This window comes from Mustela lutreola, chromosome 11, assembly GCF_030435805.1.
Source record: "Mustela lutreola isolate mMusLut2 chromosome 11, mMusLut2.pri, whole genome shotgun sequence".
NCBI lineage: Eukaryota > Metazoa > Chordata > Mammalia > Carnivora > Mustelidae > Mustela > Mustela lutreola.
The window spans coordinates 46640600-46668206 of record NC_081300.1 but is presented as its reverse complement, the minus strand read 5'-3'; the positions used below and the strand labels follow the sequence as shown (position 1 = coordinate 46668206).

Genomic DNA, 27607 nt, shown 5'->3' with positions numbered 1-27607 from the left:
ACAACAAAGACTGAACTGGACTTTATTTTTTTTTTTCATGTATTTATTTTTTATGCATTTTCTAGGCTACCATTTGAGCAATGAGGAAAACAACGGTATTAATCCTACTACTGTAAAAGCTACTTATATGGAAGAGATGGTTTCTTACTCCAGCCAGGCTTGAAGGGTAGATGAAAACTCAAAGGACATTAAAACCCACCTCCTAAATACTACACTTAAGTGGGACGTTCAGGCTAATGAAATTTCTAGCTAACTATCAAGCTCTGGTGGGGGTAGAGTACTTTTTGTTCCAACATTAAACCTGTCCTCAAACTCATTCAGACATTAAAGGTCTATTCCAGGTCAAGTACTATACCAGACACAGATGCTACAAAAATAACTATGATATACTTGCTTACTTAAGGGGTTCTTTAAGTAAATATATAATCAGACAAGTGAATATGTAATGATACAATGTGGTGAGTGCTACAATAGCAAAGACCCCTAGACTAGGAGGGGTATCTAAGCCAGTTCTTAAGGATGGAACCTGGGATGAGGAAATAGTGGCAGTCATCCAACAGAGCAATCCTGAGAGCTTTATCCTCACAGAGTGGCAGTGGGGGATCTGAGTGTTAGGTAGGAGGAGAGGGAGGACAGGGAGACAGACAGCTGAGAGACAGGAAGGAAAAATGACAGAATTTGATTAAGCGTGGGGGAATAAGGAAGAAAGATGAACTAAGGACAGCTTCCATGATCTTGGCTTGGGTTCCGGATACGTGGTAATTCTGTCTCTGAGTTGAATGGATAATGCAGCTTTTGACACACTGGTCTTGAAATGCCTGTGCTATAATCATATGCTCATGTTTAAAAGGCAGCTGGATATACTGGTTCATAGCTCAGGAGAGATCTAAGGTGGCAATTTCACAGTCATCATGGATTTCTGTTTGAAGGAATGGCTAAGATCATCCAAGGAGAATGCTGAGTGAAAAGGCCATCCACAGAAACCAGGGACACCAACATTCAAGGCACAGGCAGAAGAAAAGATGCTTCAGAAGAAAACTGAGGAGGAGCTGCGCTAAGGGAAAGAGAGGCGAGAAGAGGTAGGCACCATGGAAATCACTGAGAAGAACTCCAAAAAGCAAGTAGTGGTCAAATGCCAGATCCATCACAGGACGAGCAAGGTAATTTAAGGGTATCCTCTGATTTAGCAGTAAGGAGATTATTGGCAAGAATGGTTTCAATGGGCTAGTTGAGGAATAAAGTAGAAACAGAAATTATCACATTTTCCAAAATAGAATTGGAAAGGAATATAGGGAGACAGAAGCTCTAAGGGAGTAGAAGATTCAAAAGAAAAGAGAAGCTGTTTTCGAGCAGGATAGAAGGAGGCAGATGCCATTGAAAGGAAAGAAAAAAGATAGAGACTGGGGGTTGGAAGTGGCATGGAACTGGCAGCAAATATAGTCACTGCCTCCATGTATGTTTAACAAAGAATTTTGCTGAGAGCAGAGGGAGAGGAGGAGACTGAAGGGATGACAGAGAGATAAGCGCCCAAAAGGTATAACCAGGAAGAAATGAAAGACAAAGAAATGAAATGAAGGACAAAATGACTAAAGGCCTTTGAACAGCCAAGGAAACCAATGAATATTAGAGACCTCGACGTTATAGAGCTGGAAGCTCAAAGGAGGGCATGGTTTCTCTCCAAAGATACCAGCAGCTGGTCCAAAGTAGCAATACCTTTTGGTTGGTCCAATTTAAGGTCCAGATCTCTCCATTACACCACAAACTTAGCATCACTATCATCCCAATCATACTTTTGGGTTATAGCTCTTGAGCAGTAAGGAAATTTAACATAGAAGCATAAAATATTTTATGAGTAAGCTTACACTAATTTTAAGTAAGCAAGTCCCTACTTCAGAAAAACTGGTTTGATTAATATCAAAGGGAGCTCGATGATACACAAAACAAGAAGGGGACCACTGATGTTAATGTGTGACATTTTAGCCACTTATGACACAGTGAGGTAAACTGCAGAAACAAAAATAATTCATGAAGCCAGTTTCTAGCCTTTAGAATTTATTATTTTTTTTAAATAGGCTCCACACCCACCATGAGGCTTGAACTCATGGCCCTGAGATTAAGAGCCCTGTGCTCTACCAACTGAGCCAGCCAGGCACCCCATTAGCCTTTTGAATAGAACTCTCAAACAAGGTTAAATACATATTATGGCATTCACATTCTCTAATGTCTCCCCTATATTATAAAAACACCTAATAAGTTTCCTTTTAGTAAATCAATCACAAGCTTTACAGCTTGCTTTATATTTTGCAGGTTTTTTTCAACAACATGGTGTTATTTACAAGTAAAATATGCCTACATAATGCACCTCATTTATTAAGGTCTATGGAAACCTTGAATATCTGGGTCACATCAGATCATCCCCAAATAAACAAAGAATACTCACATACCGCAGAAATAGAAAGCCCCAAATCCAGGCACTAAGGCCTGTCCTCATTGTAAACCCCTATGTTTCTCATCCAGAGCCAGCTTGCTCTTACTGTGGACAGAATTTGACCAAGTCTGGTTATCTGGTTTTCTTCTTTCATAAACAACATGAGAAAGGAGTAAACCAGAAGGGATCAGTATTCCACTGCTCTAGACAGGCACACAGCCAAGCTAAAAAATCAAGAGAAAAAAATTTTAAAACCCATCAAAAGCAAAAGTGAATTCAAGAGCATTAGCAGGACTGGGCAATTGAGTCAAATTACAGAGTTCTATAAATATTATCCTCTGACGGCATCTCTGTGCTAAGAATCAGAGTAATTATGAACACACAACATGGACAAAAGGACAATGCTGAGGCCCCCAGAAAAGATAAAATTGTTAAAAATTTAGTATAAGATGTAAATGCATAACAGTTAAAAGAACTGTCATCACAGGGGTGCCTGGGTGGCTCAGTGGGTTAAGCCTCTGCCTTCGGCTCAGGTAGTGATCTTTGGGTCCTGGGGTGGAGCCCCGTATTGGGCTCTCTGCTTGGCGGGAAGCCTGCTTCCCCCTCTCTCTCTGCCTGCCTCTCTGCCTACTTGTGATCTTTCTCCCTGTCAAATAAATAAATAAAATATTTTTAAAAAGAGAGAGAGAGAGAACTGTCATCACAAATATTAGAATAAAAATAGTTTTGTGGCAACGGGGGCTGGGATTACTTAGATCTACTGGATCCTCGTTACATGCAAGGTAGCATACAAGGTTTTTTGCCAAGATGATCATACATACTTTTCAAAACACTCTTTTTTGGTTGATTGCGATTTTGAAAAGGTAATTGTATATGAAAACTGTGGCAAAGAGAGATTAAGGAGCAGAACATGGAATTAGACCCAGGTCTCTGTGAGTTCAAAGCTTATGACTGTTCTTTTGACAAATTTCTAGATAGGAGAAATACTATTTATGATTCCAGATAATAAAGCATTACAATACCTAGTTATGCTGTGATGACCTCAAGTACACTATTATTTTTTTTTCAAGATTTTATTTATTTATTTGACAGACTGAGATCACAAGTAGGCAGAAAGGCAGGCTGAAAGAGAGAGAGGAAGAAGCAGGCTCCCTGCCGAGCAGAGAGCCTGATGTGGGACTCGATCCCAGGACCCTGGGATCATGACCTGAGCCGAAGGCAGAGGCTTAACCCACTGAGCCACCCAGGCGCCCCTCAAGTACACTATTAAATTCCTATGCTGTAGGTCTTAGCCTTATGAAAAACTACCTTCCATGATGCCATTTGTCTTTTAAATACTTGGAGGCCCTTTCCATTGTCTACAATCCTATTTCCCAGAAAGAAATCCAAAGAACCTCACAGAATTGCTATTTTATAGCATTACTGGAAAAGAATCTTAAAGCTACTTTGCAAATTTGAAGCAATTAAATGCCATTTCCTAAATAAGTACCGTGTGCCACACAGTTCTTATTCATCTATATACATTTGACCCCCACATCTGACACTGAGCTGTTTATACATTTTCATTTTACAGAAACTTGCCCATGGTTGGTTAGGAAAAAGACTTGAGATTTTAAAAAGGTCCATTAGACTTTCAGACCAGTGCCTGTTAATGACTTACAGTATGGTCTCCTTTATTTGAAAGATGGAAATACCAAAGTTCAGAGAACTTCAGTAGCCCTTTGACACTTGAATAATACATAATAAGGATGAAAAGAACACAATTATTCCACAAACACTCAAATTTTCTTTAGATAATACCACCTCCTTCCAAAATGAGTTAAATAGCTAAAGACACAAAAGCTCAAAAATGCCATCAGAGAAAAGGGGTCACAAGTGTTAATTAGATAGCATCCTATAGTAACTGTTCATTTTTACTCAAAAGGGCTTACTATGTATCAGGATCTATGCTAAGTATTTTGCTTATATTATGTTATTTAATCCTCACGACAGATTTAAAAATCTGAGTAGTTTAAACTTGAGGCTAATATACTCTTGCACATCTGGATTTTCAGAGAGGTAATAACCTAGACTATATTTTGTTTTTGTTTTTAAGATTTTATTTATTTATTTGACAGCGATCACAAGTAGGCAGAGAAGCAGGCAGAGAGAGAGGGAGAAGCAGGCTCCCTGCTGAGTAGAGAGCCCAATGTGGGTCTTGATCCCAGGATCCTGACTCTATCCCAGGATCCTGAGATCATGACCTGAGCTGAAGGCAGAGGCTTTAACCCACTGAGCCACCCAGGCGCCCCACCTAGACTATATTTTTAAGCAAACAGTTTAAAAATTAGTATAATTTAATTTAATTTCTCCAGAAATTAAATTGCTTCTAATCTAGAATTTACCTTGAAACAATGCATAACTAAAACATAGACATTATTGATACATCCATCAGGTACCACATTAAGAGACATTAATGAAATTTAGTTTTATAATGTATTAAATATTACCTGAATTACTAGACACCACAGTTTGTTCATTTCAGAAATGTTGAACAATGCTATTTAATTTAGATCACTAAATCATGCCTCATTTAAATAACCTAGAATATGAAATCACCAAAAATAGAAATGCTGAGAGGGGATGCTTTCAAACAGTACTGGAAGAATTAACCATTTAAAATGTTTAATGAAAAATTATGTTTTCCTGTGATAGTTACTGAAAGACTTTCTGTAAATTTGTTTTAAATGAATTTTGGATCACTCGCATTTTTTTCTTCAAATAAAATATGGAATTTGTGGTGTACATAACAAAGCTGGTGCTTAAAAATTTTTTTATCTGAATTCACAGGGCTTCCACTGTAATCACAAGAAAATAAAATTTTAGATCTTTATATGTGAGAGAAACATACAAAATCATGTTCATCTATCTTGTTTTACCAAAACCTAATATCTAATTAAAAGTTACAAATAAATTGTAAACAGAATGAGAAATCTGGTGTCTTATTCTAAAAAGCTGAAGACTGAACATATATGGAGAATTTAACAAAATGGAGGAGAAAGCCTGTGGCTGCTTAGCTTGCATTTAACATCATGAAAAAAATTAAAACAAGAAAAACCCTAGTGCAGACAACCAAAACACATCTTTACAACTTTTCAGTCCTCAGAAAAAGAATTATTAATGGATAAACTTATCACTCTTATTAATATTTAGAAAAGTGAATGGGAGAGAGTAAGGGGAAAAGAACATAAGATATTTAATCCACTGAGCTCAACTCATATGGGTAAATGTAACAGCTCTCTATTTTCTAAAGAAAAATATGTGTTTTTCATATAAAACCTTTGGTTTCCACAATATTTTCACAACACTCTTGTTGAAATGCCACAAGAACTCTGAGAAGAACTTTAAACCGTGGTCGATAAATACAGCTGTATAAGTAAATTAGATTTGAATACAAGTTATATCAGAATCATCTGGCTTAATCAAGAATGAAGGAGTTCTAAATTTTAGTGAAAATCAACTCTTCATTTTCTTTATTAAGACTATTTTCTCCTACCTTTGGTCAATTTGAAAGCAGTGATTTATTGAATGATCCAGTATGTGACACTAAATTATTGAAAAATTAAATTACAAACTACTTACCCCTTCTTGTTTAGTGAAGAGATTAAGGCAATCACTCAAAGCTACACAAGTTTCTCTAGAAGCTTCAGAGACAACTTCAGCTTTCTGAAGAAATGATGGAAGCATGTCTATAAATAAAAATAAATAAAATTAGTGGGATTTTAAGACCACAAGCATTTTTAAATTACTTTTTTTTTTTTTTTAAGAAAATACCCACCATGGAGCTTGAACTTAATCTTGATTAAGATTAAGATTAAGAGTTGCATGCTCTACCAACTGACCCAGTCAGGCACCACAGACATTTTTATGTCTACTGACCTCATGTTTCCTTCCAGCTGGCTGCCTTAAACAAAGCATATAGTATATTCCTTGAGCAGTATTATTAGCACCTACTGTATGCAGGGTGCATAAACTGGTACAGTAAAGATGAAGCCTTGTCCTAGAAAGGCCTATATCCTGCAAGGAGAAGAGTCACAACTAAAAACAAACAAAAATTATAGGAATAATGTAACGTTTAAGGAAAGCAGCTCATTAACATTTCCTTTCATGATAGTCTATACTAGATAAGTAATTTTATTCAAAAGCCAAGTGCTAAAAAGAGCTAAAAATAATACTGTCGTTGACATGATGGCTAACCTATCTTAAGGTGGCATTAACACAACTTTCTCTAGTGCTCACTGGATAAATGTCTAGCATGGAATAGGTCTTTTCAGTCTTACGAATGTGTCCCTCTGGGGTCCGGTATCTTTCAGAATATAAACTGGGAACAAAGAAATAGTAGTATCACCACCTTCCCCAGTTCCCTAAGGAAATCTTAATCCATTTAACCATGACAAAAAAAAAAAAAAAACCCACAAAAAAAAAACCCAAAAACCTACAACACCCAAAACAAAAGCTAGAATGCTAACAAGAGAAAACTGCAAAATGCACACACATTGAAAAAGAAAGTAAAATGTCATAATCTGTCTACATTAAGGCTGGAGAAATACTCTTAGTTCATATAGTTTCGGACTTCGTGTTAATTATATAGTAAGACCCCTTAAATGTGTCTCTTCAATAATAAAAAAAAAATAATATTAAGAAAGCCTTTCATCTAAAAATAACTTAAAAGAAGAGAAACAAATATATATCACCCTCTGTCTTTTAAATAATCCTGATTCACTTAGAACAGGGTTCTTAGAACGTGGCAAACAAGGTCAATAAGCAAAAGCAATCAAATCCAAATGCCAGCAATTTGCAATTACCAGGCCATAAAACAGTGGGTCTCTTCAAGAAACAAAACATTTTCAAATGGGAAGTGGAAAGGAAAATAAAATCTATGAAGAACATGTAACAAATTATTTAGTCATTATTCCTAGGTGATAACATTGTAATTATTAGTCTTCATTCTTTTCTCTAATTTTCCACAGTTTCTATAAGAATGTGATTCTAGCGAAGAAAAGTCCTTTTCTTTGAAAAATTACTTCTCAAAACTCATTAGGCTAAGGGGGGTAACAAAAGGAAAAGGTCAGAGCGAATGAAGGTATGAACAACCTTTCATTATTATCTGGATATAAATACCAAATGTCATTTTATCATATTTTTCTTTTTATGGAATACAGTTTTCCAATGTTAGCTATTTTTAACACCCAAACAATTGAAAACTACTATATCCTAAAATAAATTTGACTTTACATACTTTTTCATTTTGAATCTTTGATACACATTGTGAAGATTTATTCTTTACTTGGTTGCTAAATAGCAGAAAAGAATACCGTATGCCAGATGCCACAGGACTTAAATAGTACCTCAACAGATGTCTCACACAGAGCTGTGGACTGAGTACAGTGAGGGGATGTACCAAAAAAAATCAGGCACAGCCTCTCCCTTCCATAAATGCTCTGGGTAATCTAGTAATTTTCCAATTTTCATGGCACAAATGGTAAGAATATGGGAAAACAGTCATTCATGGATGTATTTCTTTTATTAAATACCATCACATGCTCAACCACCTACAATTTTGTGTTTAGATATTTAATACTTTATATACTGTTGATTAGCATAAAACATTACATGTCAAAATAAATTTGTATGAACATCAAGATTTTAAGTAAAACTGATTCTAGAACCTTTTAAAAGATACTCCAAGAAACATATATTGACTTTTAAGAACCCATTATTGACAGTGTGTCAAATTCTTTTGTCCAAAACAGAGTCAAAAGTTACCTAATTTCTCTGACAATTTGGTCTGCAAGAATGATTCTGAAATTCACACCAAGTTGTGCAGGAGGTCTGCATGAGAACTAACCCTCTAGTGCTAGGGCTGTGCATCGGGAGCCAGGCAGCACAAGGGGGCATGCTTCACGTATGAGAATGTTTGCATATTGTTATTAAAAAAATAAAACCACAAGGCTCCTAGAAAAGTTACCAACTGAGAATCACTGCAAATATATCTTAGCCATTTAGTATTTAGAGGCTGAGTTGTAATGAACAAATGTAAAAACGCTAGTATGTAACCCTATTTGACCTATTATAAGAATTGGACACAATTTTGAAGAAAAATGTCATTTTTTGTACTATAAATATTTTTGAACTCAGGAAAGATGCTAGAAGATCTTATGCAAAAAGCTTAGAGACATATATAAAAAGCTCACAATCTGTCATTTTCATGATAACATGTACAATTTTTAATTGGGTATGTTTTAAAACTATTGGGGAGGGGCGCCTGGGTGGCTCAGTGGGTTAAGCCTCTGCCTTCAGCTCAGGTCATGATCTCAGGGTCCTGGGATCGAGCCTAGCCTCAGGCTCTGCTCAGCAGGGAGCCTGCTTCCCTTCCTCTCTCTCTGCCTGCCTCTCTGCCTACTTGTGATCTCTGTGTCAACTAAATAAATAAAATCTTAAAAAAAAAAAAACTAATGGGGAAATATTTATTTCCTGTTATCTTGGCAAACTAAACCTAGTACAGATGACCTCCATTGTTCCTCTAATATGGAAACAGTCCACACTCATTTAAGACAGTCTATAAACTGAATCAGTTTCAGCCAGATTGTTTTCCTGGAAATACTTGTTTTCCTGGAAATACTTGTTTTCCTAGAAATACTCTTTTACTTTACTGCCTCCCAACCTTTTTTTAAGATGCTTCCTCTTCCCTGAATATTGGAAATAATAATTATTCATATTCAGAAGTTTCTCCACATAAAACCTCTTTTATTCAAGGCCAAATTCAAATGCCATTCTCTTCGGTTTGGGGTTTTTTTGTTGTTGAAAAAACAGCAATGCCTCCATGTACCTAAGAGACATGATCTAACCTGCATGCAAAGACTTTTTTTTAAAGATTTTATTTATTTATTTATTTATTTGTCAGAGAGAGAGAGAGAGATCACAAGTAGGCAGAGAGGCAGGCAGAGGGAGAAGCAGGCTTCCCACTGAGCAGAGAGCCCCATGTGGGACTCAATCCCAGAACCCTGGGATCACAACCTGAGCCAAAGGCAGAGGCTTAACCCACTGAGCCACCCAGGCATCCCCAAAGATGCATTTTAAAAACAGACTTTTACACCTAATCATAATTATATAAATGCCTCAAGAAAATGAGTAATCTCTTCTCCAAACAGGAGAAAAAGATATCTGCATGTAAAAATCAACCAATCTTCTAAAAACTTTTACATAAAACTGTAATTTGAAGAAAAAAAAAAAAAGAGGTCCCTATAGAATAGAAATTTTTGCTGTTCAAATTAAAATAAGTAGCATGAACAATGACCCACTGAACTACTACTACTAAACCATTCTGTCTATATCTATATAATCTGCACTAGCTGCAATGGAGAATATAAAGTTCAAAACGGCATGTGTTAAATGAGCTATAGTAGGAGTTAAATGAAAAAAGGTATCAAGGATGTTTTAAGATGTAGACAGCAAACATATCATGCATTTAAAAACGTTAAATAATTCAGAGAAAGGAATAATCATTATGGGATGGAGTAATGGAGTGGAGTCTGAAAAGAGCTAAAATTTGAGTTGGATCCTGAACAATATTTTTTTTTTAAAGATTTTATTTATTTATTTGACAGAGAGAGATCACAAGCCGGCAGAGAGGCAGGCAGAGAGAGAGGAGGAAGCAGGCTCCCTGCTGAGCCTGGGATCCCAGGACCCTGGGATCATGACCTGAGCCGAAGGCAGCGGTTTAACCCACTGAGCCACCCAGGCGCCCCCTGAACAATATTTTTATTGCTAAATATAATGTGCAATAAAGCAAACAACCTAAAATATCTACAACTATTATTTTCCGATAGTATAGAAACCATCAGTCCTGAGAAGACTGTAGCAGAACTGTCATCAAGGGGAACTCCAGAAAGGCAAGAGGCTCTGTCTGTATCCACCACTGGCTGCGTGGCCAACCCATAGTGGGTTCGGTGCTGACTTGTAGAATGTATACACTAACTTGACAAAACAAATTTAGTACTTATTTCCAAGTTCAAATGAAGGGAGTTATAAATTTAGAAGCTAGATAAGTAGGTCATTCATTGTATTCACTCAAAACTTACATAGTTGACCCCTGAACAACATGGAAGGTGGGGCACTGACTCCTTTGCAATTCAAAATCCATACATAGTCCTTGATTCCTCTGAAACTTAACTACTAAGCAAGCGCCTACTGTTGATTGGAAGCCTTACAATAACAAATATTCTAGAAAAAAAATGTTAAGAAAATCATAAGAAACAGGAATTACATTCACCGTACTGTGCTATATTTATTTAAAAAAAAAAAGCCACATATAAGTGGACCCATACAGTTCAAACCCTTGTTGTTCAAGGATCAACTGTATATGTCAAGTTCCCATGGGTGCCGTGCACTGTTAAGGTGCTGAAGACAACTGACAAATAAAACAGAAATTCTTGCCTTGATGGAGTTTATACACTAAAAGGAGAAGCAGACTATCAACTACTATGTGTATGTATGTGTGTATGTGTGTGTGTGTGTGTATATATATATATATATATATATATATATGTGTGTGTGTGTGTGTGTGTCAACTACTAGCAGACTGATAGCAGACTATCAACTATGTGTACATATATATGTACACATAGTAGTTGATTGTGATACATATTATATATGTATTATATATATATACACAGTAGTTGATATATATATAATAAATTTAAAATTTATCAAATTTCAATCAATATATATATCAATAAGTATATTATATATATACATATAAATATATAAATGAAATTTGGTAAATGACAGAGAAAAAACAAAGCAAGGTAGGGAAATAGCAAGTGTCGAGGGGAGTTGCAAGTTTGGACAGGATGGCGTTAGGGTCCGGTCCTGACAGGAACTGGCTGGCAAACTGAAGTGGCACCTGAAAACTTCTTGTAAAAAAGATGACACACAAGGTGGGGTGGAGGGGAGAGATAAGTGAACTAACAGACTGGCAATGCAGGACAGTTGCCACCCTGGAACAGAGAGGCAAAGGAAAGGACAGTGTTGCTAAGGCCAGCAGAAGCTGGAGTCACAGGTGGGGGGCTTTAGCCATGGGCTGTTAGACTCCACACAGCCCAGGTGGAGGGAGGGAGGAAGGAGACGGCCTGCCTGCTCTCACCCTCTCCGCCAGTCCCCCGACAGGGTCTTCCTTTTGCTGAGTCCAATCAGAAATCTGAGCACAAGTAAGCCCCAGTAATGGAGTTTGTAGTCCGTAGCCAGAAGGTTCTCTTTGAGTTAAGATCTGGGCAGGTGAGGATGTGAGTATCCTGGAGAAAAGACTTGCAGGCAGCGAGCCAGCTCAGCCCAGGCTGAGGCAGGAAGAAGTCCAGCCTCTCCAAGAGGCTGCCAGAAGGCCAATGAGGCTGGAAGACGAGCAACCAGGGGTAATTAGGAGATGAGAAGAGGGAAGCCAAATAGAAATGGAAGAGTTTGTGGGTCATTAGAAGGACTTTGTTTTTCATTTTTAGGGAGAGAACCTGGAATCTACCAGATGTTTTGAGCAAAGAACATTATACGCTGGTGTTTTAGAAGGGTCCTTGGGGCAGCGACTGGAGGGGCAAGGGCAGAATGTGAGGGGCCAGTTAGGAGGCTGTTTCAACCCTGTGTGAAAGACAATGATGGTCTGGGCCTCGGTGACAACAGTGAAGGAGGCGGGACGTGTGTTACTCAAAGCTGAGATTTTTGAGCAGAGTTTTAAGTAGGTTAAACAATGTGCTTTTCCTTTTAGATTTTTTTTTTCGTTTAAATAACTGAAATCATTCCAATTTCTTTAGCCAGGGATTCTCCATTTGCATGTAGTAACATGCAATAAAGTGTTATCCATTAAAGTTGGCATATAAGGTATATCCTTTTTAGAAAGTAATTTAGCAATGTAGCAATAGGTACACATATGTTAATATGCTTTCATCCGTTAATTCCACTTCTAAGAATCTTATGGTAATAAAGTGATGTGATCAAATTTAAGTGTACAATACATTATTCATAACAGCTAAAAACTGGTTACTACATACAGGTAAATTTAGGGTTTTATGGAAGAACAGAATACTGGCCTTTAGGAAATCTTCAAAAAGTTGTATTAGTTTGGTTAATTTTCTTTGTGTTTGTAATCCTGCCCTTGATAAAGATAAAATGATAGAGGTTTTAGCACTGCATTCACTGAACCTTGAAGGATATGTTTGTTGCCATTGCCAGATGCATTAATTTGGGCATTCATCCAAACAGAAATTAGGTTTAAGGAAATAAAGTACTATTTAAATAGAGGATATTTTGGACCAAAATAGAATGAATATAGATGATCCCGGACTTAGAGTGGTTTGACTTAGAATTTTTTTACTGAATGATGCTATGAACACAAAATAAGTTTGGTAGAGACCATATTTCAAATTCTGAATTTTGATCTTTGTCTAGGTCAGCAGTATGCAGTATGATGACATCTCGTGATGTGGGGCAGGAACCACAGCTTCCAGTCAGCCACACCATCACCAGAGTAAACCACTGTTCTGTACTCAAACATTGTTTTCACTTTCAGTATGGGAGTTGATAAATTACATGACATTTAACACTTTAATATAAAACTGGCTTTGGGGGCACCTGGGTGGCTCAGCTGGTTAAGCATCAGACTCTTGGTTCTGCCTCAGGTCTTTATCTCAGGGTCATGAGATCAGCCCCACATCCGGCTCTGTGCTCACCATGGAGTCGGCTTGGGATTCTCTCCCTTTCCCTCACTCTCCCACTCTGTTCCTCTCCCCACCCCGCACACTTGTGCTCACAGGAGAGCATATGCTTGTGTGCTCTCCAAAATAAATACAAACATACATACATACATCATACATACATTCATTCTTTTTTAAAAAAAATTGATTTTTCCCAACTGTTGGCTAATGGATGTGTACAGAGCATGTTTAAGGTAGGCTAGGCTAAGTTATGATGTTCTGTAGGTCAGATATATTAAATACATTTTTGACTTAGGAGATTTTCAATTTACAATGGGCTTATCAGGACATAACCCCATTATTAAGTTGAGGAAGATCTATAAGTATAAATAAACTGAAAAATGTGTTTGTGATTGGGCTCTGACAGTTCTGAAATGACAAAATTTTATTCTAAAATTTCAAACACCCATGAAACTTTTTCTTTTCCCTATAGGAAAAAATTTTATGATAAGAAAAGTACTATTCTAAAATTAATCTAGAAGGAATAATACAGTATTTTTACAGAATCTGAGATGTAGGAGTTCCTAAAAAGCTTGGATTCCCTTTAGGGATGGAACGCATAGGGTCCCAGAAGGCAGGAAGACCACAGGGGAGGCTGTTGCAGTGACCTGGATTTGACGGGACACCGAGCCAACCTGGTATGGCATAAGTTGGAATAAGACGTTAAGAGAGGAGTCTTCAAGTTCACATAATTTTGCATTACAATGTAAGACAACTAACATAACCACAAGGTCTAGATTTTATCCAGGAACACTGTGGTTCTTCATTTTGAGACATTATTGGCAAACTGTTTAGATGGTATGGAGCAGGATGTGTATTTATCAACTACTATATATGAACAACAAAACACATGTTGCAAGATTACTCTGCACAATCCCTCGGCATTAAGGTAACACAGTTATCTTCAACTCTAATTCCACTCATGAAATCATCTTAACCCCATTTACTATTTATATAATATGCAAATTTATCTACACCTGCAGAAAATAATGCTTACAGTTGTTTGTGTATAAATCTATTGAATTTCATTGTAGATATATGAAATAGCACTGTCAGATCATCATCAGACCTCTCAAAGTTTTCTAGAGGGCACTGTCTGAAATAGCTCTTTTGTAATATTGAATTTTATGCGTATCTCTAAAAACGCAAATGATGCATACCATCGTTATAAGTGACAGGTCATACGGATAATCTGAACGAAGAGATCTCAAAGTTTAAAAAAAACCCAAAACTTAATTTGGTTGTAGTTCTGATGTAAGTTCCATGTTAAAGGAATTAATCCTTATATTTCATCTAACTCTGGACATTTCCTACATCTTTTAAATGTCATTAGTATCTTTTTACTTTTTTTTTTAAGATTTTATTTATTTGACAGACAGAGATCACAAGTAGTCAGAGAGACAGGCAGAGAGAGAGGGGGAAGAGGGCTCTCAGCTGAACAGAGAGCCCGATGCAGGACTCAATCCCAGGACCCTGAGATCGTGACCCGAGCCAAAGGCAGAGCCTTAACCCACTGAGCCACCCAGGCACCCCAGTATCTCTTCTTACTTTTGATGTTTCTTGAAGATGGTGTTTTAAAAGCTCTTTGATGGTCACAGGTGCGTAACTCTAAGTATATTAAAAACCACTGAAGGGTATACTTCACGTGGATACATTTTAGATTGTGAATTATATCTAATGAAGCTGCTCTTATTTATAAAGTTCACTGAGGATGAAGAGTGCTCAGTAATATAATATTCCAGCCCACAATAATAAAAATGACTTAATGCTATCCTTCTCAAAGCTATTATCATTAATACAAATAAATGTTTATGGAACTGACAAAGGGATGCCCAAGTTTCCATCTGGACAGAGATAAAATATCTGTGTTCAGTTTATTCTAATATTAGCTTTTCTTTGCATTCCCTGGGCATATATAAACTAAACTGAGAAGTCTATAAAGGGAAACTAGTTTGTGATTAAAACTGATGGTTAAACTCATAGACAACTGAATCAATTAAATTTCAGTGAAGTTATTTACAAACCCATCATAGCTGAAATCTAAAGCAATGGTGAGGAGTCTAAAGTATAAGAAACACAGTTTTTAATTTACAAAGTAATACTTTTTTCTAGATATATAATTTTTTATTGGATTTTTGATTTTGTATTATATGTTATTTTGATTTTTGGAATATTTATAGCCGACTCTTGATGATTCATAATCAGTGGAGACTGAAGAAATAAAAAGTTACTACTGAAAGGTAGATTAACCATTAGACACTTAAGGTCATGTAGACATTCATAGAATCATAAAAGACTAAGACCTGAGAACAACCAACCCCTTCATTTACATATGGAGAAACAGGCTCAGAGAAGTTACATGTACTGTTCAAAGTAACAGCTGGTAAGTGGCAGAACAAGAATTCAAACCCAAGATAGTTTAAAATTCAAGTCTTCTGAATTCATAAGTAGGAATCTCATTAGGTAGGCAAAATGAATTTATAAGCCCAAAATGTTAACTTTAAAGAAAAAGCTAAAGAATAAAATATTAATCTACAAACCAAGTCTCCCCCATGAGTAGAAATTTTAAGTAGCTTTTTTAAAACTGTTAAATAGTCTTATCAAACATAATTTTGAATTCAAATCTGAAAATTATCTACATGTATAGCTAACAAAACTACAAAGGAGCAACATCTAGGATAATGGGTTGTGTTAAATAGCAGGTGTTATTTGGTAGTTAGACCCCCCAACCTTTTTTTTTTTTTTTTTACCTTTAGCCATGTCACACTCCTTAATCATTTTCAGAAAGGTAGAAATTTCCCTATCTAGTTTCTGTTGGCATGTCTGTGCTTTCTGGGAAAACAAAAACAAAAAGTGAAATTAAAACTTATTAATAAAGGATTTTTAAAGTACATATGCTTTACTGTTTCTTTCAAAACTTTTAGTTCATATGTCAATATACCACAGTAATTAAGATCCATCTTAACAGAGAGAAAAGCATGAAAAAATTTCCTTAGAAATTGAATATTGCATTTAATCAAATACAGATTTAAAAAAATAAATCTTTCTAAATTATAAATATATTCAACATTTGTCATGTACACAATATAAAACTGAACTCACTGTTTCTGAGAACTCATTATTCCATATACATAGGAGTTAGATTTCTCCCAATTAATCCTTTTTGTAGACTTGATTAAATTAATCAGGGAATTATAAAATGCATTCCTTAAGAATATATTTTTTTTAAAAAACTAGATGGTAGTAGTATTTAGAAACCACAGCAGATTTTCGTTCAGCCATCTAAGTCCACATAAGCAGACCAGTAAGGACATTTTCTTAGTAAATCAAAGCTTAATTTTAGATCCCCAGTGTTTAATGACACAAGTTCCATCCCATCTCAGTAAAGATTTAGAAGTCGAAAATGAAAAGTCAGGTAATCACATTGATTATATTAACAATGTAATTTTTTTAAAAAGATTTTATTTATTTATTTGTCAGAGACAGAGGGAGAGAGAGTGAGCACAGGCAGACAGAGAGGCAGGCAGAGGCAGAGGGAGAAGCAGGCTCCCTGCCGAGCAAGGAGCCCGATGTAGGACTCGATCCCAGGATCCTGGGATCCTGACCTGAGCCAAAGGCAGCTGCTTAACCAACTGAGACACCCAGGCGTCCCTAACAATGTAATTTTGATGTTAGTTTTACTTTCAAGAAGTAGGAAGAATAAGCAAGAAAATTGTCATTGTGAAGTCAGTTGGTTAGGGCAATGAAAAATGTCTATTTTGATAACCTTGAGTCTAATATTAGAATCACATTGTTGTAGGCAGACCACTGTTTATCCTTATGAATTCCCCACTTTGTATTCCTAATCCTAACTGGCTCATCACTAAACATTTTTGCTCCTCCTAAATCAGTCCGACATGACAAAGGGCACAGGTAACCAGGCTTTTCTCCTTTTTTGCCTTATAAAATTTTCAGTGCTTATAATGCTCAGCTCAACCACAGCAGGATTATTCATGGTACTACATTAGTGACAGGAAATGTTCTCTTTAAAATCTACATTACTCTGTGTTGAGAGCTCTAACAACATAAAAAATATGATAATAATTTTTTTGTTTTAAGAGGAAAGATACCTAACACTACACAATTTAAAGCATCACAGAAAGGTGTCACTTTTGCGGACACAGCCCATAAATACAGGTTGAAAGCAGAGAAGAGGTTGATCTGAAGGACCTGAAACAGGCATTGCAACCAAATGTATCACTTATGATTTATTAAAAGAAAATTGTCATTTCTACTGTATACATAGTTAATCCTCCTGCCCACATGGAAGCCAATGCAACCATCTTTCCTTTTCCTTTCTATGGTGAAAGTGAGCTGGATGCATAAAAGCAAGCACTTGCTTCATTTCCAATCTGAGAATCTGTAATGAACAGGCTAGTGCTCCTGGGGTAATAAAGACAAGCACATTCTCCATAACATCACCCTCAAATACCTGAGTCCCATTCCTCTTCCCTTAACATATCTACCTGACAGACAGTTACAAAAAAGAGCTTCCCTGATGGAGGATTTACTTGTTTTGATAAAAGGTATGTATTAGGTCAGCTGGAGAAGATCTGATCTCTACACATTCTGCTTTATAATTAGGTTGGTGTGGTTTTGAAGGTAAAACAAATGGAAAGAGGTTATTAATACAAGTAATATGTTCACATCCTCCAGTTTGCTATAATTTCCCCCTTAGCAGCTACTGGTTATAATAGGTAAACCTAGAATTCTATTTAGAAAGGTTACTGTTCAGGAGTTCTTTGCAAAGCCCAGCATGGTGTCCCATTCTTAACTTCTAAGACATTCACCTTATGTCAGGCATTGTTTTTAGGTTTTTTTTTTTTTATTCTACATAAACAACTCTTAAGCAATGACCTAATGCCCAAGCATGACAGTATTTTAAACCAAAGTTATCTAGGCACAGGTAACTTTCAAGAACAGAGTGGCATCCACAGACTCAGGGCCCAGAGGGCAGGAGGCACTCAGGTGAGCAGCCGAGCACGTTCCCAACGCAGGCCTCCTGCTCCTACTACTGCCCACCCAGATACTGGCTCTTGCGTTTAAGTTGATGTTAAACCACTTTATTATCCCTGGCCTAGAAAAACAGCTCAAATATGTATTATCAAGGGCTCAGCAGGACTGAATGGGGTAGGGGAGAGGTCATAAATTCCAGGCTATTTGCTACAACCCACATTTGGTTAATTAAGAACAGAACCAAGCTGCCTCTACTCAAGCAATTCAAAGGGACAACATAGTGAATGAAGGAAAACAGGTTCCAATGAGCACATACAGTATGATTCCAATTCCACACAATTCTAGAACAGGCAAAAGTGATACCTATAAGGATAGAAAGCAGATCAGTGGTTGCCTGAGATGGAGCTTAAGTGCATTGCCAGGGAAGAGGACCTTAGGGAACTTTCTGAGATGACGAAAATGTCTCTATCTTGAGAGAAGTGGTGGTTACAAAGGGTATACACATTTGTCAGAACATGTCAAACTGAAGACATAAAATGCATTCATTTTATTGTACAGAAACTTTTTAGAGAATATATTATAGAACTCTGATGACATTCCTCTTTGCAGAAAACAGCCAGGACTGTGAGTACTGGTGCACCAAGGCTCACCTCCAAGGCTCCCTACCTCCGGCCAAATCCATCTCCCCTCAATTTAAGTCAATACGTAGCACATTTACACTTCTTGGGACCTGGGGATCATTATGGCCCTGCTCTGTAATCTTCCTAATGTGCTATTTTGCAGTAGATATTTACACAAAATTAAAAAAATTAAATGAAAGGATATATAGAGAGAAAGGCAGTTCTCTCTCAACATATCAGTCCTAGAATCTCTGTTTTCCCCCTTTACTACCCTCAAAGCAACCACTGTTAATAACTTCTCATCTTGCCAGGGATGACCTAAGCCTACACAAATGTGTGTGTAAGATCCTGCTTCTTCTCCCAAATAGTAGCATAGTAGATACATCATTTTCTACTTTGCCTTTTTCATGTAACCATAAATCTTAGATATATCAATATATATAAATCTGTCTCATTCTTGTGTTGAATGTACCAATCTTATATTTATCAGCCCTATGTTGATGTACATTCATCTTCCTGCACATTCATTTTAATAATAGGCATCATTTACCTTTAAATCAGGAAAGTATGATATCACTTTCTCATTTGACTAAAATTTAGCATCTTCCGCTCATTAAATCCTTATAACACTGACTTCAGATCCTACAGAATCAAGATAACATCAACAAATGAAACCCTCACTTTCCTTGTGCCACCCGGAATCTAAGAGCCTATCCCAGTTTTGTCCCATAGTATGCTCTACAACGATGGAAGCATTCTACACTGTAGTGTCCAAAGTGGTAGCCACATGTGACTACTGAGCATCTGAACTGTGTTCAGTTAAAAGGAGCTGAATTTTTAATTCTATGTCTGAATAGCCAAATGTGTCTACTAGCTATCGTACTGGACAGCATTTCTACACCAACACCGTGCTTGAATTTGTCTTCCTATTTTTATATTTGAAATGTTTTCAAGTTGTCATTAAGGAAACAACTATAAGGCCAATATTTCTATGGTTTGTCTTATACTTTTCTCTCTGGAGACCTAACCTCAGGGCAGTGACAGAGAGATAAGCGAAAAGCCATTTTCAATTTTTGGAGGTCCTCGTTTTGGATGGAGATAAGATGAGACCAAAAACATCATATAACCTGGCCACTTTTTTCAGTGTGGATATTTTCCTCCCGATAATGTCTTGTCCAAAACCATGCTGAGGAAATAAGGTTAGTTTTACACCAATTCAGATGGTTTTAGAGTATTCTAACCCTAGAGTTCTTAATTCCCTTTAGAAAGTCTATAAACATCTAGAATAGGTTTCATTTCACAAATAGGTCCCAGAATATCCTCACAATTTAAGAATCCAATGATCAAAGGCATTCTGGAGCCAGTCTACCACAAGCTACAGTTTAACATACTTCACAGCTCATTTCAGATTTTAACCTATTTTTGGACCAAACTTCAGGAGTTGAGACAGAATCAAGATTCACAGAATTAGCATTCAAATCTGTTGGACAGAAACATGTTTATAACCTACAAAACATGAAAGTGCTAAACACTGCTGTAACTCTCCCCGACTTCAGGTGCTATAAAAATCTAGAAGTTGCAAAAACTTAATGGTTTTAAAGTTAACATAAGAGCATGATATTCAAGTGAATAAAATAAACAGTTGAAGTTGATAACATGAAAAACTGAAAACTATACCAAAGAAACATTTTTTTCAAAAAAACCTTTTTTAATGATATATGAGTTAGTATGCTTTTATTTTACCCATAGCTTCCATTAAAAATGTCTTAAAATTACCATAATCATCCTAGGAAAGATTGGTATGCTTTCTAAGTCCTTCTACGTTTTATCATTTACCTTATTTTGAGGATAAATAGGAAAGGACTTCTTTTCATGGAGGGATTACTGACTAAAAGTTGAAATATTTAGCAGTTTTGGGTTTTTTTTTTTTCTCACTTGTTTAACATGATTCTGGCCATAGATATGTACACTTTATTTACCTGAACAGTTTTAATGTTATTTAGATGCTCTGGTGGATGTTATTTTTGCAAAGTTCACAGATCTGAAGAAAATTATGTATATGGTTGTCACTCTATACATTTGTTTAAGATGATTCTAGCCGTAGATATGTAAACTTTATTTACCTGAACAGATTTAATATTATTTAGATGCTCTGGTGGATGTTATTTTTGCAAAGTTCACAGATCTGAAAATTATGTATATGGTTGTCACTCTATACATTAGGCTTAAAAAAACCCCCAAAAATACAGAAGTAGCACTGGTAAAGCAAATGTCAATAAATTCTGGCAATGTCTTCAACCAAACATGGAAGAGCTCAAGTTTTTTAATGTTCCATCATAAAATAGGATTTGGGATTGAAAGATCCAAAATCTCTACGTTTACAGGTCCTTAAGTCAATAAAACTCCCTAGGTATTAGCAAACTTAACCCCATTAAAGCTGTTGATAGGGAAACATTCAAATCCTGCAACCACTTCATTTAGTTAGGAAAAAAAAAAGAGATTGAATTTAGTAGGCAAATTGATATGTTCTGACATAATTATTTAGATTGAAACTCCATTATCCATCAACCTTTTGTAGTTCTAATTCTTCCAAACCCCGTTCCCATTTAAAAGACACAGTCAGAAAACTGATGCCCAGATTTAAAAACAAAAAACAAAGAAACAAAAAAACCTATTTCATTTCAATAACACATACTGGTATTTCTCTATGGCTAAGACTTTGACATCACTTCAGATAAAGGCCTGTCCTTTTATTACTGATGCTTTATCTTACCTCTAATCAATGAAGTTACAGATTACAAGTGGTTTTAAATGAAACTACCAGCCAGGATAGGTATCACTATGGTTGCATTATTTAAACTCTGAAATACGCAGTGAAGTCATAAAGGGCAGCAAGTCAAGCTCTGCATACTCCCCCTACTGGCAGCAGTTTTCAAACAGAATGACAATCTGATTACAGTAATGAAAACGTTTTCACCGAAAAAGATATATTTGGGCATAGGATCCTATCTTTAGAGCATTATCTACAGAGACATTTGACAGTATCATCATAAAAGACACTATAAATAGCATAAAATATTACTGGACAAAGAGCATTGTCAGATTTCTTAATTTCAAAGTCTCACATTTGAAAAAAAAATTCTTGGTGACAGAGTTAGCTATAAAAGTCAGGTTTGGGGGGGCACCTGGGTGGCTCAGTGGGTTAAAGTCTCTGCCTTCGGCCCAGGTCATGATCGTAGGGTCCTGGGATCGAGCCCCGCATCGGGCTCTCTGCTCTGCGGGGAGCCTGCTTCCTCCTCTCTCTCTCTCTGCCTGCCTCTCTGCCTACTTGTGATCTCTGTCTGTCAAATAAATAAATAGAATCTGTAGGAAAAAAAAATTTAAAAAGTCAGGTTAGGTTTTTCCATTACCTCTAAGGATTCCTTCAAATCTACAGCAGAAATTGCATCTTCCTCTTCGTCATCACTCAGCTGGTCCTGGGAACAGTAGTGAGTGCTATAAGCAGAATGATCTTCTATTGCTTCCAGCCAGTCCTGAAATAATCCAAGAATTGGAATAAAAGTGAAATGCATTTATACTCAAAAGAGAGATAATATGCCAATGATTTAGAAAGTTAAAATTTATGTGGAGGAAATATTACAGATTCAAAAAGATACACATTATAAAAGCTGAGTAATAGGTGGAAATTTTTTCACTTAAAATTATAGACTTTCCACACTGTTGGATATACTGGACTAATATGGACATATTAGGGACACCTGGGTGGCTCAGTTGGTTAAGGAGCTGCCTTCGGCTCAGGTCATGATCCCGGCGTCCTGGGATCGAGTCCCACATCGGGCTCCTTGCTCGGCAGGGAGCCTGCTTCTCCCTCTGCCTCTGCCTGCCACTCTGTCTGCCTGTGCTTGCTCTCTCCCCCCCTCTCTCTCTGGTAAATAAATAAAATCTTAAAAAAAAAATATGGACATATTAGTCCAGTCCATATTTCTGGACGTATTAGTCCAGAAATAACTAACTTGTAATCAAGTTATAAGAAAGCCAACAATTGCCTTGATGCTTTAGCTTTTACTAACGTTTTTAAAATATCAGTGATTTCACAAAAAGAATATTTTCCCTAAAAATATCTGTGTTACCTCTCTTTTCTTAAAGCATTACTCAAGGTCAAATTTTACCACTTTCTGATATGGTCAGAGATCAGGATTTAGATCATTTAGGGTTCTTTTCAGGGCCAAAGTTAACCACTTTGGAAATAGATTCTTTTAACCCCTTACAAAATTTACAAAAAACAAGACAGTTTCTATAAATATTGCTTTGATCTAAAGGAATATGGAGTGTCCATTAAAAAAACTGCACTATTGGGATGCCTGGGTGGCTCAGTTGGTTAAGCAGCTGCCTTCAGCTCGGGTCATGATCCCTGCGTCCGGGGATCGGGGATCGAGTCCCACATCCGGCTCCTTGCTCGGCAGGGAGCCTGCTTCTCCCTCTGCCTCCGTCTGCCAGTGCTCTCTCTCTCTCTCTCGGACAAATAAATAAATAAAATATTTAAAAAAAAAACTGCACTATGAATTTCTGTCACATCAATCCCAATTTGCTTGCTTGTTGCTGTTGTTCAATTTACCACAAAGGAAGGCTGAGGCTATATTGTAATAAATCAGAACACCTAAGCTGAAGCCGGGTTTTGTCACTTGTAAGCTGCGTGACCTTGAGAGAGCACTTCAATCTCACTGGCTTCAGTTTCTACACCTATAAATTAAGAGACAGACTATATAATCATTCAGGACTTTTTTCTGAAAATGATTCACAAAATCAAATTTAAAAAGAATTATGAACAGAAAATATCTGCAGGTACATGTTGATAAAGAAGTTAATACATAAGCCAAATTTCAAGCTTCATATAATCGCCCCAATTAAAACGGTACAGTCAACAAAATTTTAGATATTATTGAATTGATTTTATATTCTTTGTTTTTAAATGGTAAGTTCTATGAAAGATAAATGAATCCATAAAATTACCTCTCTTGACTGTTGAAGACTATTCTTAGGAACCCTGAAGCCATGAATAGTGTCATCAAAGCATTTAATAAAGAAGAGGCAGCTATCAGTGGATTTTACCTTGGATATAAAGAAGTCAGTAAGACAGTATCATTCATGCACATTAAATAGGATATATGTATGTGTGTATGTGTGTGTGTATATATATATATATTAGTATATATAATACATAACAGTATTAACATAACTTAATTATACCCAATTGAACAATATTTAAAATACCAAATGGTAAAACTGGAGGAAAAATTGAGGCACTGGGGATATCACATGCATTGCAGCTTATCTTTAATAACATCTGGCTTTCATATTCATAGTTACTCATTTCTATTTGAATAGTCAAAATACAGTCCTAATTGAATAGCCAATTAGGTATGAGGTTTTATCCTTTATATTTAATAACTCAGCATGCACTTGGGCTATAAAATTCTTTAAATACAAGAGCCCCAACTTCTTATTCATACCATTCTTCTGAACTTTTTGTTTGAGCTGAATGTATAAAATATTTGAACTGAGTGTAAAAGAGTAAGTACACATGAAATTGGTATGGAAGGGGGAAAGGAAAAGAAGATAAAAAATTATGTTTCATTGAAACATATGTTTGGAAAGTGAGGGGATTTAAGAATGGAAAAAGATACGGGTGCCTAGGTGGCTCAGTAGGTTAAGTGGCTGCCTTTGGCTCAGATCATAATCTTAGGGTCCTGAGATTAAGCCCCTTCTCTGTGGGGAGTCTGCTTCTCCATCTCCCTCTGGTCCTCTGGTGTTCCCCCTGCGTGTGCTCTCTCGCTCACACACTCTCTCTCTAATAAAGTCTTTAAAAAAAAAAAAGGAACGGAAAAAGACTTCTACTTCCAGACCCTACAAGAGTACCACCCTCCTCCTTGCAGAAAACAATTATAAAAAGCAACTGCCCAGGATGGGGGTGGGTGCTGGGGGTGCTGCATCAGTTGGGTGTCTGACTCTCAATTTCAGCTTGGGTTGTGATCTTGGGGTTATAAGAGTGAGCTTTGTGCTGGGCATGGCGTCTACTTGAGATTCTTTCTGTCCCTCTGCCCCTCCCCTGCTTATGCACGCTGGAACTCTCTCAAAATGGATAATAAAATATTTAAAAAAAAAAAAAAAAAAAAGCAACTGCCTGACGGAACTGGAGAGTGAACCAAAGTTGACAGACTCAGATAGGGAATGCTCTTGGGGGAAAGGAAATAACTATGCAAATAAGTTCCCACCCCAAGGTTTTTCAGCTGGGACATACAGTCCACAGAGGGACACAAGCAGCATGGGCACACGTGGGAAAATCTACAGTCTGTCTTTGAGAATTAATAAGGAAAAGCCAGGGAAGCAGAAATACTAAAGAAAAAACAGAATTTACAACCTAAACCCAGTCAAGAAAATGACCTGCTAAAACAGTGGAAATAACATTTAACAGAGAAAAATAACAGAACCCAGAATCCCCAGAACTTAGCATTTCATAATATTAAGGATACAATCCAAAATTACCTGATACATGAAGAAGAAAGTAGAACATATTCTCAAAAAAAGTCTAATTAAAGGCAAAATTTTCAGAATGGTTAATAGGGACCCAAATATATACTATCTACACAGACAGAAAATAAAGATGTATTGGCTAAAAGGAAATGGGAGAGAAAAAGAGATACTATGCAAACAGTGAGCATAAGGCCTGAGCACTTTTGTAATATTGGGCAAAATGGATTTCAAAAGTAAATATACTACAGGAGATAAAGAGGGCCACCATATAATAATAAAAGGGTCAATTATTCAGAAGACAAGATCATTGGTATGTATGTGCTCAATAACTGAGAAATGAATAATTCCACAAGCATAGTTGGTTATTTTGATATCCCTCTCAGCAACTGATACAATTAGCCAAAAATCAGCAAAACACAGATCTGAACAGTACTATCAACCACCATGACTGGATATTTATAGGACTCTAAACCTAGCAGAAGCAAAATACACATTATTTTTAAATGCATTTACTGGGATAATCCATTCATAGAGCCATTAAGCAAGTCTCAATACATCTGAAAAGACAAATCATATAGGACACATTCAATGACCAAAACGAAATTAAATTATAAGTCAGAAACAGATCATAAACATCCCAATCACTTAGAAGAACACTTGCAATTACTTGAAAATTAAATATTCATTGGTTCAAAGACAAGATTTCTATGAATAGAAATTTTTTTTTGAAGATTTTATTTATTTATTTGACAGAGATCACAACTAGGCAGAGAGGCAGGCAGAGAGAGAAGAGGAAGCAGGCTCTCTGCTAAGCAGAGAGCCCGACTCTGGGGCTCAATCCCAGGACCCTGGGATTATGACCTGAGCCAAAGGCAGAGGTCCCAACCTACTGAGCCACCTAGGTGCCCCTTAATAGAAATTAGACAATATTTTGAACTACTAATGAAAACATACCAAAATTAGCTGCATGAAACTAAAACGGTTACAAAGATAAAAGTATAGCTTTAAATGGCTATATTAGTAAAGAAAATAGACCTTAATAATCCAACCTTGGACACTGAGAAACTATTAATTAAAACAAATTAAACCTGAAGCATAGAGAAATTTCTTAAAAAGAACAAAAAAAAAAAATCAAAGAAAACAGAAAACAAAAAGTTTCCCAAAAAAATCAAGAACTAGTTCTTTGGAGAAATCAATAAAATTGATAAACTGCTAGCCAGGTTAATCTAGGGAAGAAAAAAAAGACACAAATTATTAATATAAAAAAATGAAAGAGAACACAGCATTACCTATCATACAAACATTAAAAACATAATAAGGGAATATTAGTACCAAAAGGTTTGATAACCTAAGAAAAAGGACAAATTTTTTGAAAGGCAAAAATTACAAACACCAACCCAGGAAGAAATAGAAAATTTGAACTAGCCCTTTAGCAACTTAAGAAATTTGTAATTACAATCCTTTCCTTAAAAAACAACAACAAAAACCCCCAACTTTTTGGCCCATGAATTATATCAGCATTTAGGAAAGAAATAAACCTAATCTTATAAAAACTTCCAAAAAAACCTGAAAAGAAATATTTTCTAATTCATTACAGGAAACCAGTATTTCTCAGATTCCAAAAACCACACAAAATATATCATATATCATGAAATACAAACCAATATCCATCAGGAACATAGAAGCAAAAACTCTTAACAAAATATTAACAATTTACTAAAATAATAATATATCATGGGCACCTGGGTGGCTCAGTCGGGTAAGCTGTTGCCTTCGGCTCAGGTCATGATCCCAGGGTACTGGGATGGAGTCTCACATCAGGCTCTTTGCTCAGTGGGGAGCCTGCTTCTCTCTGCCTCTGCCTGGCACTTTGCCTGTTTGTGCGCGCGCTCTCTCTCTGACAAATAACTAACTAAATAAATCTTTAAAAAATAAATAAATAAAATAAAATAATATATTATGACCAACTGAAATTTATCCCAGCATTATGACTAGTTTATTAACAACCTATGACCTATCAGTGTAATTAATCATATTAATAGAATGAGTAAAACCCTATGATCATTTCAATATGCAAAAAGTATTTAATAAAATTCAACAGATTCTCATGATAAGGGCTCTCAGGAAATTAAGTAATGAAAATAATTTCCTAAAGCAGATTATGGGCATCTATGAAAAAAATATCTATGTTGTCTTTTTTTTGCAGACAACATGATTGCGCATGTAGGAGATGCTGAGGAATCTGCAAAAAAGCT

At 36.3% G+C, this 27607-nt stretch overlaps 1 protein-coding gene across 2 annotated transcripts in view; it reads right to left on the bottom strand.

The window, feature by feature from the left end:
• OSBPL1A (oxysterol binding protein like 1A) overlaps positions 1-27607 on the bottom strand; it is a 227314-nt gene that overhangs the window by 123568 nt on the left and 76139 nt on the right. The window contains exons 12-15 of one of the 2 annotated variants that reach the window (XM_059140420.1): positions 23832-23930; positions 22232-22354; positions 15957-16038; positions 6050-6156 (exon numbers count right to left, since the gene is read on the bottom strand). In XM_059140420.1, coding sequence (XP_058996403.1) covers positions 6050-6156; positions 15957-16038; positions 22232-22354; positions 23832-23930 — 411 coding nt within the window. The remainder of the gene's footprint in view (positions 1-6049; positions 6157-15956; positions 16039-22231; positions 22355-23831; positions 23931-27607) is intronic. The other variant, XM_059140421.1, reaches the window with a different exon arrangement.